Consider the following 14,066-nt stretch of genomic DNA (forward strand, 5'->3'; position numbering starts at 1 on the left):
CTCAGCTCACCACAACCTATGCCGCAGGGTTCAAGCGATTCTCCTGCCTCAGCCTCCCGAGTAGCTGGGATTACAGGCATGCGCCACCACACCCAGCTAATTTTGTATTTTTAGTAGTGACGGGGTTTCTCCTTGATGGTCAGGCTGGTCTCGAACTCCCAACCTCAGGTAATCCGCCTGCCTCGGCCTCCCAAAGTGCTGGGATTACAGGCGTGAGCCACCCGCGCCTGGCCAGACATTTTAAAACACAAATTCATATGCCAAATTGTCTCTAACTGTATGTTACCAAATAATTAAAGAATTTGTCAGGTACAGATTATTTTAAAAAACAAAAACAGCTCCACTAGATTGAACACTTTTATCATGCAAAAATAAATCTCTCTAATAGCATTTAATGTCATAGGACTGAGTATCTGCTAATAGCATACTATTGTTTGAGCACCTAATAAATACCGGCATGGTACTAGGTACTTTACATACATACATAAATACATTTTTCAAAGTGACTTAGTAGTGATTTTCTACAAAGTAAGAATAACTGGAGACTCTGGGGATAGGGAAAAGGAATGTGTATGTATGCATGCATGTGTGTGTAGATGGAATACTGTGCTTCTTGTTTCCTGATTCTAAACGTTCAAGTTGTAGACATATTTCAGATGTATGAGTTCCTTAAAGAAACCATAATGAAGTCATATAACACACCGTATTACAAAATGCTATAGTTTTTTTTTCACAAATTATTATAAATCATTTAAATTAATGATATGGTACACTTTGCCATGCTCTAGTACTTCAGCAGTTTTTCTACAGTTGGAATTCTCTCTGTAGAGGACAGATCTCATGAGTAGAAAAGGCGATTTTTCAGTCCTGAGTTGCCTTCCAGATAAAATATATAAATTGTCTTGTTATTCTGAACTGGCATTCATTAAAACAGGATTTTACATGCATAAAATTTAGGATATTTGAAAGTAGGAATGCTGATGCATGAACAGTCAAGTTTATGTTTTAAAGCACTACATTGTAATAGTATAAAACTGAGGTTGTTCCCTAAAGCCTAACAGCATGGCAGATTTAAAATGGGGTACCAATTTCTGTCTGTAAAAAGAGGGTTTTGTTATTAACAAGTGTATAACAGAACTCACTAAAGATTATTCTTTCAAAGCATTTACTACTTTGTGTTATAAATAGCTATTTATCATTTGCTCATAGAATCTTACTTTTAAATTTTAAATCAAACATTAAAACTTAAAAACCTAATAATAATTCAATAAACATTACCTAGAAGGGCCCACTAGAGAAACTGTTGCATAAGGGTCACAGCTTTGGCCATTTATGAGAGGCAACCCATGGCATGCCTTGATGCTAAGGTAGAATAAAAGAGATTTAACATATTAGATGCCAGTTAAACAAGATAAAACATTACCTTTAAACACAAACTAACACATTCAAAGGGTTAAGAATTGTTTTCCATGTGTCTGCAGTTGTATGGCTATATACTACCTACTCCATACACATATGTATGCATTTTTAAATTTATGCTATCCACAATCATTAATGAAACTATCAAATACAGGCTGAGCATTCCAAATTAAAAAATCCAAAGTCCTCCAAAATTCGAAACTTTCTAAGCACCAACAAGATGCTCAAAGGAAATGCTCACTGGGGTATTTCAAATTTGGGCTTTCTGGATTTGGGACGCTTAATGGGCAAGTATATATAATGAAAATACTCCAAAAAAAAAAAAAACAAAAAAAAAAAAACCAAAAACAAAAAAACCAACAAGAATAAGAAATTCAAAACACTTCTAGTCTCAAGCATTGTAGATAAGGGATGTGTAATAGTCAACACATTTCCTCCTGCTAAATACCCAACAAGGTACATTTTGTGGTTTGATAACACATCAAAACTGCTGTGGCCTCTAAAAAGGAAAAGAAAGCGGTACAAACCCTAAATGAGAAGCTACAAACCAAGCCAGCTCTATGGCATCATATCCTCTGCTAAAGCATGAATGACAAACAAGGAAACAACTGTGGCTTCCACTTAAAAATCTGATTCATAAATATGGGGTAAGCCTCACACAATTCTGTAGCCTTTCATTCCAATTCTCAGTAAACAGCTCCTGCACTATTCTGTAGAAAATGTTTTTGACCATAAAATCCAAGGTCATCTAATCTACTCCATGGCTCACAGTTGTTGGTATTTACAGACAACACAGAATCTAACTTTAGTGATTTGTTCCTCCAATTTTCTCACTAAATATTACTGAGTTTATGAGTTTAGTTTAATGTCTAAGGTTCTGCATTTTCTAATGCCTAAGAGAAACTCATGAGTGTTGTTGAAAAGTATTCTTTGTTGAAAGATGCAAGCTGTTGAGTAACATCCTTATTTCTCTCCACAACCCACAGGTCACAGATGTGAGTGAAGTGCTATTGGTATACTGACGAGTAAAGACAGAAATGATAATATGACTCATTTCTATTAAGCTAGGCATCAAAAAATAAAGAAATTTTGAAACTAGCCAAAGAAAACAAGCCAGAATAATAATTCTGGTTTTAATGTGGGGTTCAGGAATATCAGATTTTTCCATTGTACATACTGCTTAAAACTTACACTTCTTGGGCTAAACCTCAAAATGATATCTGATACAGCATTTGCAGTTTACTACGCACTTTCACAAAATGCACCTAATTCTCACAACTGCCTTTGAGAAGAGTATTATGCCATTTAAAAGAAGTAAGGCTCAAGGAGGTTATGTGAGAAAGTTACAATGTAAGGCTCAAAGAGTAAGCATAACTTGTAAGAAGTTGGCCAAGACTCAACTTCTACTTTTTAATTTTGTTACTGAAGTCCAGTGCCCTTCTATATTCCCACCGTGTCCCCAAATACAATATTACTCTCCTTGTAATACCACATTTATCTCACATAAACACCAATTATGAGAAACCTTAATGACAGAAATCCAATTTTCTATTTTATGAGGTATAAAAAACCAGAGGAAAGGCCAGGCGTGGTGGCTCACGACTGTAATCCCAGCACTTTGGGAGGCCTAGGCAGTTGGATCACCTGAGGTCGGGAGTTTGAGACCAGCCTGACCAACATGGAGAAACCCCGTCTCTACTAAAAAGAACAAAATTAGCCAGGCATGGTGGCTCATGCCTGTAATCCCAACTACTCAGGAGGCTGAGGCAGGATAATCGCTTGAACCCGGGAGGCGGAGGTTGTGGTGAGCTGAGATTGCGCCATTGCACTCCAACCTGGGCAAGGAGAGTGAAACTCCGTATTTAAAAAAAAAAAAAAAAAAAAAAACCCAGAGGAAAATGCAGTACTGACTTATAAGTACACAAAAACTTATGAAAGGATAAGAATATCCACAAACCAGAACAAGGATGCCCATAAACCAGAAGTGTCACCCTACAGAAATCATTAGTACTCTTAATTTTAAAATATAAAACAGTTAAGAATTGAGTTTTCTGCAAAACTTAAGTAATATTATTAAATATAGGTTATTTTATTCATTACACATATTTGGAAATATTATTTTTCTAATGACCTAGGATAGCAATGTTCTTCCAATCTGTAAGTCAAGCAATTTCATATCATAAATTATGGATGGGCAGAAAACAAGTGTTGAAAATAACCCCAATATAAGGAATTTTATATTTTATTTATATGTGACATATAAAGCATTTACATTAACAGAGTATCTAAAATTACAAAGGTAAATAAATAATATAAACAGTTTATAATAAGACCGATCTGAATCTTTTCTTTGGACTTTTTTTTTAAACTAAAAGAAAATGTTAACTTTTACATCCAGGTAAGATGGAGTATCAGGAACTAGATTTACTCTCCACCCAAAATGAACTGGACAAAATCAGCAGTGAAGGACAGGTGAGCCCTCCAACTGTCCCAGCTTACAGCTAAATGGTTTCTCTGAGAAGAGGAGACAAAGCTGTCAGCAGGAGGAGTCAAAGTGACTAGAGCCCCCAGGACAGAAAGGGAAGAAAGTTGCACAGAGAAAGAAAAATTTCCAGGGAGCTACAAGAATCCCCCCCTGAGTTTTCAGCTGAGTACTGACACATGTATATATATGAGGAAATCATCTGAGGCTGGGGAAAGAACCATTTGAAAAGAATAGAGGGAACAGTTCCTAAAACCCACACATGGCTAGCAAGAGGTACCATCAGCCACAGTAGAAAACCTGGTAATTCATGGGTACTGCCTTAATAGCAGGAAAACATAAGCCCTCCAGTAAAGGCTGTGCTTGTCTGTTTAACAAAAGTTAAAAGCAAACCATAAAAGGATCAAACTGTTTCTAAGTAACTTAACCAAGTGCTAAACAAAGCTCAAGTACATTCATAGAAATATAAAAATATCCAGCAACTTCACAATGTCTGGCATGCAACAGAAAATAACCAGGAATGCAAGGAACCAAGAAATTATCATCCATAATGAAAAGAAATATCAATAGAAACAGAATCAGAAATGACAAAAAAGATAGAACTAGCAAAGACATTTAAGTTATAATTATATTCCATATGTTCCACACAGACACAAGAGACAATAAAATGGAAAATCTAGAGATGAAAAACATACTGAGTGGAATTAAACATTCGCTAAGACTTTGGGGGAGTAGTTGGATAGACATGAGAATCAATACTTCAGTTTTAAATGTGTTAAGTTTGCAATATGATACATCAAAGTAGACATACTAATCTGAAACTCAGAAAACAGACCTGGGTTGAAAGCACAAGGTATAGGCAATTAAAAAAAGCTTGTTATTTTGAAATAATTTCAGATATTCCAAAAAGCTGTTAAAATAATAGAGTTTCCGGATACTCATCAACCAATGTTAACGTTTTATACAACCATAGCAGAATTACTGCAATCTGTAGCCCTTACTCAAATTTCACCAATGTACTTTTTTGATCTAGGACACAATATAGGATCCCATACTGCATTTAGTTGTCATGTCTTCTTATTCCTCTCCATCCCGAGACAGTTCATTAGTTTTCCTTCTTTGCCCCATGATCTTGCCAGTATTGGTTGGCCAGTTATTTTGTAGTGTATTCTTTAATCTGAGTTTGTCTGATGTTTACTCATGATTAGGTTGAGGTTATGTATCTTGGTGCCCTCAGTGCATCCTATTGGGAGGTACTGGATGTCTCATTATTGGTGATGTTAACTTTGATCACTCAATTAAGGTGGCATCTATCAGATATCTTGTGGGAAGGATTCTTTGAGACTATGCAAAAATACTGTTTGTCATCACACTTATGCTCACTTAGCATCCACAGATGATCTGTTGAATTGTCCCCTCACCCACTTATTACTGTGATGTTTGCCAATGTTGATTTTCATTTCCATCAATCCTCCTACGTTAATTAGAATTCTACCATAGGAAAAAGCAGTCCTTTCTCCCTACCAAGTATTTTAAAACTGTTTATTTGAATCAGTATTATCGTATGAATATTTTATTTTATAAGTTTGAATCCACTATTATTATTTATTATTTATTCTGAAGCTCAAATTGTTCCAAATTTGGTAATTTGAAGTCTCTTTACATTGGCTTCAATGTCCTTTTTACATATCCCCATTATTTGTTAGCACTTTCTTACTTTTTGAGCCCCAAAGATGCTCCAGACTCATCTCATATTTTCCCTACCCAAGTCCTGAAATAAGCTACTGCTAAAAAGGAGTCCAGGTTCTTTTACTGAAGCTGCACTAATGCTTTTGTCATTAGCCACATGTGGTTATTTACATTTAATTAAAATTAAACAAAATTAAAACTTCAGCTCTTTGGTCATATTAGCTGTATTTCAAGTTTTCAATATCCACACATGGCTAGTGGCTACTGTTTTGGACAGTGAAGACACAGAGCATTTTCTACATCACAGAAAAATCTACTGGAAATTGCTGATTGGAGAATTGCAAACACACACACACACACTCACTCATACACACTCTTAGCACTATTTTTCTCTAGAGAAGTCTGCCTTCAAAGGAGAGCAGAGAAATGGGAATGATAAAAAGGACTGGGGTATGGGTGGGCAGAGATGAGGCCTGGGGACGCATGACTTTTAGGATAGAGATACTAGAACATGTTTATTTGTGGAAGGAACCATCTAGAGGAGAAGGTAGAGCTGACAAAACAAGAAAAAGAAGGCATAACTGAAGGAGCAAAACTCTTAAGTAGAGGAAATAAATGGAATCCAGAGCTCAGATGGAAGAATTCAATGTCAAGAAAAGGAGTACCTCCTCTGCTATAAGGACAAAATTATGGATGCAAATTAGGTTTGTAGATTTGGATTCAGGAAGATGTAAGCAATTTCCAGGCTGTGGTGACAGAGAATCTTATAGCTGTATTAGAGAAGCACAGTTAAGTTCCAGGGCAGACGTAAGTGCCCATGTGAGGTCTGTGATGATAAATTTAAAGTGAAATTAGTCTACGTGATTTTCTCCAGCAATATTCACGTGCAGATTTTGAACACAGAGGAAGAGGTCACTTTCAATTATTAGTAGAGTTTTTCCAGATAAATAAGAATAATGAGGACAATAGGGGAATTGACGGAATCTGCAAGAAAATGACTACAGTGATAGATCACGGAAAAAGATGTAGAAAGAAGTGAAAACAGAAACACAGTGAAGATCAATGGATTGGAAGGGGTCAAAAAATGTTGCAGTGGGGACTTTCTAGGTCTGGAGGATAATAGTAACTACTAGGGTATGAATCTTTCCATACATTACTCCCCCAAAACCGAAGTCCAGCAAGAAGCACAAAGAAAGCCATATGTGAAACCATGCCTTTAGCATTACTAAAAAACAGAGAATGTCACGAACTTCAGAATATCTATAAGGATGAGAAATCAACAATGAATTCCATAAAGCTATCACTGGAACTCTGCTGCTACAAGACAGTGAGTATGGAGAGCAAAGGCTTAAGAAACTCTGAAAAAAAGAATAAGTGGAAAAACATAGAAGAAATGGATAAATTCCTAGACACATACAACCTAACAAGATTGAACCATGAAAAAATCCAAAACCTGAAGAGACCAATAACAAGTAATGAAATTGAAGCCACAATAAAAAGTCTTCCAGCAAAGAAAAGCCTGGGACCCAATGGCTTCACTGCTGAATTATACCAAATATTTCAAGAAGAACTAATACCAATCCTACTCAGTTAGTCCAAAAAATAGAGAGGGGAATACTTCCAAATTCATCCTATGAGGCCAGCATTACCCTGATACCAAACCAGAGAAAGACACATCAAAAAAAGAAAACTACAGGCCAATATCCCTGATGAACCTTGATGCAAAAATCTTCAACAAAATATCAGCAAACGGACCGGGCGCAGTGGCTCAAGCCTGTAATCCCAGCACTCTTGGGAGGCCAAGGCGGGTGGATCACAGAGGCTAGGAGAGCAAGACCATCTTGGCTAACATGGTGAAACCCCGTCTCTACTATTAAAAATTACAAAAATTAGCGACATGGTGCGGGCGCTGTAGTCCCAGCTACTCGGAGGCTGAAGGCGGGAGAATGGCGTGAACCCAGGAGGCGGAGCTTGGCAGGGAGCTGGATCCGGCCACTGCACTCCAGCCTGGGCCGACACAGCGAGATTACGTCTCAAAAAAAAAAAAAAAAAAAAAAAAAAAAAAAAATCAGTAAACCCAACTCAACAACACATTAAAAAGATCATTTATCATGACCAAGTGGGATTTGTCTCAGGGATGCGAGGATGGTTCAATATATGCAAATTAATCAATGTGACACATCATATCAACAGAATGAAGGACAAGAACCGTATGAACATTTCAACTGATGCTAAAAAAGTATTTGACAAAATTCAACAGTCCTTCATAATAATAAAACCCTCAAAAAATAGATAAAGATCATACCTCAACACAATAAAAGCCATATAGTACATATCCATAGCTAGTGTCATACTGAATGGGGAACAACTGAAAGTCTTTTCTCTAAGATCTGGAACGTGACAAGGATGCCCACTTTCACCATTGTTATTCAAGTCCTAGCTAGAGCTATCAGACAAGAGATAGAAATAAAGACATCCAAACTGGAAAGAAAGAAGTAAAATTATCCTTGTCTGCAGATGATATGATCTTATACGGAAAAAACCTAAAGACTCCACCAAAAAAACTATTAGAACTGATAAACAAATTTAGTAAAGTTGCAGGATACAAAATTAACACAGCAAAAATCAGTGGGGTTTCTATATGCCAACAGTGAACAATTTGAAAAACAAATCAAGAAAATAATACTGCTTACACAATAGCTACAAATAAAACAAAACAGCTAGGAATTAACCAAAGAAGTGAAAGATATCGATAATGAAAACTGTAGAGCACTGGTGCAGGAAATTGAAGAGGACACCCAAAAATGGAAAGATACTGCAAGTTCATGGATTGAAAGAATCAATGTTGTTAAAATGTCCACACTACCTAAAACAATCTACAGATTCAATGCAATCCCTATCGAAATACCAATGTCATTCTTCACAGAAATAGAAAAAAAAAATCCCAAAATTTATATGAAACCACAAAGACCCAGAATAACCAAAGCTATCCTGAGCAAAAGGAACAAAACTGGAGGAATCACATTATCTGATTCCAAATTATACTACAGAGCTATAGTAACCAAAACAGCATTATACTGGCATAAAAACAGATACATAGACCAACAGATCATTACAGAGAACCTAGAAACAAATCCATACATCTACAGTGAACTCATTTTTAATAAAGGTGCCAAGAACATACACTGGGGAAAGAACAGTTTCTTCAATAAATGGTGCTGGGAAAAACAGATATCCATATGCAGAAGAATGAAACTAGACCCATATCTCTCACCATATTAAAAAAACAAATAAAAATGGATTAAAGGCTTAAATCTAAGACCACAGACTACCACAGACTATGAAATTACTACAAGAAAACATTGGGAAACTCTCTAGGACATTGGACTAGACAAAGATTTCTTGCATAATAGTTGCCACAAGCACACAAGCACAGGCAACCAAAGCGAAAATAGACAAATGGGATCACACCAAGTTAAAAAGCTTCTGCACAGCAAAGGAAACAATCAACAAAGTGAAGAGACAACCCACAGAATGGAAGAAAATATTTGCTAACTATCCGTCTGAGAAGGGATTAATAACCAGAATATGTAAGGAGCTCAAACAACTCTACAGGGAAAAAAATCTAATAATCTTATTAAAAAATGAGCAAAAGATCTGAATAGATATTTCTCAAAAGAAGACACACAAATGGCAAATAAGTTTATGAAAAGGTGCTCAACATCACTGATCATCAGAGAAGTGCAAATCAAAACTACAATGAAATTATAATTTTTCTCCAGTTAAAATAGCTTTTATCCAAAAGATATGCATAACAAATATTGGTGAGGATATGGAGGAAAGGGAACCCTTGTACACTGCTGGTGGGAATGTAAATTAATAAAACCACTATGGAGAACAGTTTGGAGGTTCCTCAAAAAACTAAAAATAGAGCTACCATATGATCCAGCAATCCCACTAAAGAAAGGAAATCAGCATATTGAAGAGATATCTGCACTCTCATATTTACTGCAGCACTATTCACAGTAGTCAAGAATTGGAAGCAATCTAAGTGTCCATCAACAGGCGAACTGATAAAGAATATGTGGTATATATACACAATGGAGTACTTTTCAGTCATAAAAAAGAACCAGATCCTGTCATTCAAAATAATAGGGATGGAACTGGAGATCATTATGTTAAGTGAAATAAACCAGGCAGGCACAGAAAGACAAACTTTGTATGGTCTCACTTGTGGGAACTAAAAATTCAAACAATTGAACTCATGATAACAGAGAGCAGAACAATGTTTTCCAGGGGCTGGGACACGAAGTGGGGGCACAAAAATATAGTTAGATATAATGGATAAAATCTCGTATTTAACAGCATAAGAAGGTGACTACAGTCAACAATAATTTATTATACATTTAAAAATAACTAAAAGAGGGTCAGGCTTGGTGGCTAATGCCTGTAATCCCAGCACTTTGGGAGGCTGAGGCGGGCACATCACGAGGTCAAGAGTTCAAGACCAGCCTGATCAACATGACGAAACTCCGACTATACTAAACATACAAAAATTAGCCAGGCGTGGTGGTTCATGCCTGTAATCCCAGCTACTTGGGAGGCTGAGGCAGGAGAATCGCTGGAACCCAGGAGGCGGAGGTCATGCCACTGCACCTCAGCCTGGTCGACAGAGCGAGACTCCATCTAAAAAAAAAAAAAAAAAAAATGTGTAGCACCTCCCCACTCTCTCTCCTGTTCCTGCTCCTGCCATGTAGGACAACTGCTCCCCCTTTGCCTTCGCTATTATTGGAAGTTTCCTGAGGCCTCCCCAGAAGCAGATGCTGCCATGCTTCCTGTACAGTCTGCAGAACTGTGAGCGAATTAAACTTCTTCATAAATTACCCAGTCTCAGGTATTTCTTTATAGTAATGTGAGAATGGACTAATACAAGACACTAACACCAACATGACATGATTGTTGTGATTATGTGACATGGATCTGAAAGCAGCCATCATAAAAATAATTCAATGAGCAATTTTTTTTTTTAAACTTAAGTTCAGTGGTACATGCACAGGTCTGTTATATAGGTAAACTTGTGTCACAAGGGTTTGATGTACAGATTATTTTGTCACTCGGGTATTAAGGCTAGCACCCATTAGTTATTTTTCCCGATCCTCTCCCTCCTCCTACCCTCCACCCTTCGGTAGGCCCTAATGTCTGTTGTTCCCCTCTACGTGTCCATGCATTCTCATCATTTAGCTCCCACTATAAGTGAGCACATGCAGTATTTGGTTTGGTTTTCTGTTCCTGCATTAGTCTGCTAAGGATAATGGCCTCCAGCTCTACCTATGTTCCTGCAAAGGATATGATCTCATTCTTTTTTATGGCTGTATAGTATTCCATGGCATATATGTACTGCATTTTCTTTACCCAGTCTGCCACTGATGGCCATTTAAGTTGATTCCATGTCTTTGCTATTGTGAATAATGCAATGAGCAATTACGAAAATGTTTAAAACAAAAAAACAAACAAGAAAGTCTCAGCAAAAGAAACTCTCACCAAAGGAAAAAAGTTATAAAGAAGAATCAAATATAAATTTTAGAAGTTAAAAATATAATAACCAATATAACTCAATGGATAGGCTAAACAGAAGAATGAAGAGGACATAGGCAAGAATTACTGAACCTGAAGACATAACAATAGAAATCACCCAATTTGAACAACAGAGGGAAAAATAGACTGGGGGGAAAAGCAAAGGTCAAAGCCTCAGAGGGACCTCTGGGACTGTTAAAAAAAAAAAAAAAAAAAAAAAAAAAAAGACCTAACATTTGTGCCACTGGAGTTCTGAAAGAAGGAGAGAAAGATAGCAGAGGTGATAAAGAATTAATAGAAGAAATAATGGTTGAAAATTCCCCAAATCTGGCAAAAGACATAAATATACATAGTCAAGAAGCTGAGCGAACCCCAAACAGGATAAACTGAAAGAAATCTATTCCAGGATACATCACAGTCAAACCAAAACATACGGAAATCTAAAGGCAGGCTGGGTGTGGTGGCTCACATCTATAATCCAAGGACTTTGGGAGGCCAAGGCAGAAGGATCACTTCAGGCCAGGAGTTCGAGAGCAGCCTGGCCAATATGGCGAAACCCCATTTCTACTAAAAATATAAAAATTAGTTGGGCATGGTGGTGCGCGTCTGTAATTTCAGCTACTTAGGAGGCTAAGGCATGAGAATCGCTTGAACCCAGGAGGCAGAGGTTGCAGTGAGCTGAGATTGCACCACTGCGCACCAGCCTGAGCGACAGAACTAGACTCTGTTTCAAAAAAAAAAAGAAAAAAGAAAATTAAAGAAAGAAAGAAAAAAATAAAAGAAATCTAAAGGCAAAGAACAACCTTAAAAGAAGCCAGAGAAAAACGGTGTGTTACCTATAGGGAAAAACAATTTGAACGACAATGAATTTCACATCAGAAACCATGGAGGACACAAGGAAGTGGTACATTTTCAAATGTGGAAAGAAAAGAACCATTCACTCAGAGTTCTATATCTACTATAATTATCTTTTACAAATGAAGAGGAAATCAAGATCTTCTGAGATGAAGGAAAACCAAGAGAATGTATCACCAGGAGACTTACTCTAAAAGAATGGTAAAAGGAAACTCTCTAAACTTAATCACAGAAGGAATCTTGAAACATCAGAAAGGAAAAAAATAACATGGAAAGGGCAAACATGTGGGTAAAGACAATAGACATACACTTTCCTTCTCCTCTAACTCTTCTCAATTGTGTTAGATGTCTGAAGCAAAAATTACAGCATTGTTTGATGTGGTTCTCAATATATGTAGATGAAATATTTAAGACAAAGTATATTACAAATGCGGGAGGGTAAAGGGATTTAAAGGAAGGTAGAGTATATACACTTTATTCTAACTGGTAAAATGTTGACATCAGTACATTATGATAAGTTATGCATGTATAATGTAATACCTAGAGCAACCACTAAAAAAAAAAATTTATACAGAGAGATAGATTATAGATTTTTAAAAAACACAATATAAATAAATCAAAATGGAATTCTAAAAGTGTTCAAGTAACCCACAGGAAAAGAAAACAGAAAACTAGAAAATAGGAGACAAACAGAAAACAAGAAAAGGCAGATTTAAGCCTAATGTATTAACAATTACATTAAAATAAATGGAAAAAACTCACCAAAAAAAGATAGAGATTGGCAAAATTAATTTTTAAAAAAGTGACCCAACTATATTCTGTCTACAAAAAACTACACACAGTCATTCAGATAGGTCTGAGTAAAAAAAGCCAATCTCAAAAGGTCACATAAGATTCCAGTCACATAACATTCTTGAAATGACAAAATTATAGATATAAAGACAGATTAGAGGTTGCCAAGGGTTAGAAGAGAGGAGTGGTTAGTATGGGATAAGGGATATCTTTATGGTGACAGAAGAGTTTCTTATCTAGGTGGTGGTAGTTACACAAATCTATACACATGATAAAATGATCTATAACTATATACATACATTATGCCAATGTAAATTTCCTGGTTTTGGTATTGTGCTATAGTCATGCAAGAGGTACCCACTGAGGGAAAAAGAGTGAAGGGTATACAGGACCTCTCTGTACTATCCTTACAACTTTCTGTAAATCTATAATTATTTCAAAATTTTAAAGTTGGGGGAAAAATATCAAACTGCCAGAGTTCAAATTCAGGCTCCAACACTTCCTGTGTGAAATTAGGCTTATTTAACCAATATGGGCATCAGTTTGTCATCAGCAAAAGGAGGATAACAGTATCTACCAAATTATGACCAGAAAAATATAACACACCAAAAAGGAAATGATACACGTACAATGTGGATGAATCTCAAAAGCATTATGCTAAGTGAAAGACAGCAGACACAAAAAAGACATATCATATACTTTAGTTCAAATAACACTTTGGAAAAGGCAAAAACTATAGGGACAGAAATCAGATCATGGTTGCTTGGAGCTGGGTGTGGGGAGAGGGAACTGAACTACACATCTTTGAGTAACGCCTTTTGTTATAATTTTGACTTTTGAAATCTTGCAAATATTCTATTCAAAAATAAAATTAAGCCTACAAGGATGGGGGAAAAAAACTCAAATTGGGGGAAGGAGCACAAGAAAACCCTTAAATTGAATGCAAACAAACCAAACCAACCAAACTAACTGTATTTCAAATGACTATTACAATTAAACCGAAGCAGGGGAGGGAGTAGTGGAAGACCTAATCCAGATGCTTTCACCATATGCTCTCAGTTGGTCTACAGAGTCAGTCTGTGGAGAAAAAGCTGCAAACAGATCTTGAACTGTTTTTAGTGGCTAAACCCAAATTCCCAAATTGAGAAACATTAAAAAAGAAAAACTGGCTTATATTCTTAAAAAATGTTAATACAATCAAAGAAAAGCAAAAAATTATTCCATGTTAAAAGAGATTAAAGAGACATGTCAACTA

General features: G+C 36.4%; 1 protein-coding gene across 1 annotated transcript in view; it reads right to left on the minus strand.

Annotated features, from left to right (window-relative positions):
- The window catches only part of RASA2 (RAS p21 protein activator 2), a 137,771-nt gene that overhangs the window by 64,437 nt on the left and 59,268 nt on the right, over window positions 1-14,066 (minus strand). Inside the window, 1 exon segment of the mRNA XM_017862366.1 lies at window positions 1,279-1,362. Within this exon segment, the coding sequence (XP_017717855.1) occupies window positions 1,279-1,362 (84 nt within the window).

The sequence above is a fragment of the Rhinopithecus bieti genome, unplaced genomic scaffold (genome assembly GCF_001698545.2).
Source record: "Rhinopithecus bieti isolate Rb0 unplaced genomic scaffold, ASM169854v2 scaffold_2654, whole genome shotgun sequence".
NCBI classification, from domain to species: domain Eukaryota; kingdom Metazoa; phylum Chordata; class Mammalia; order Primates; family Cercopithecidae; genus Rhinopithecus; species Rhinopithecus bieti.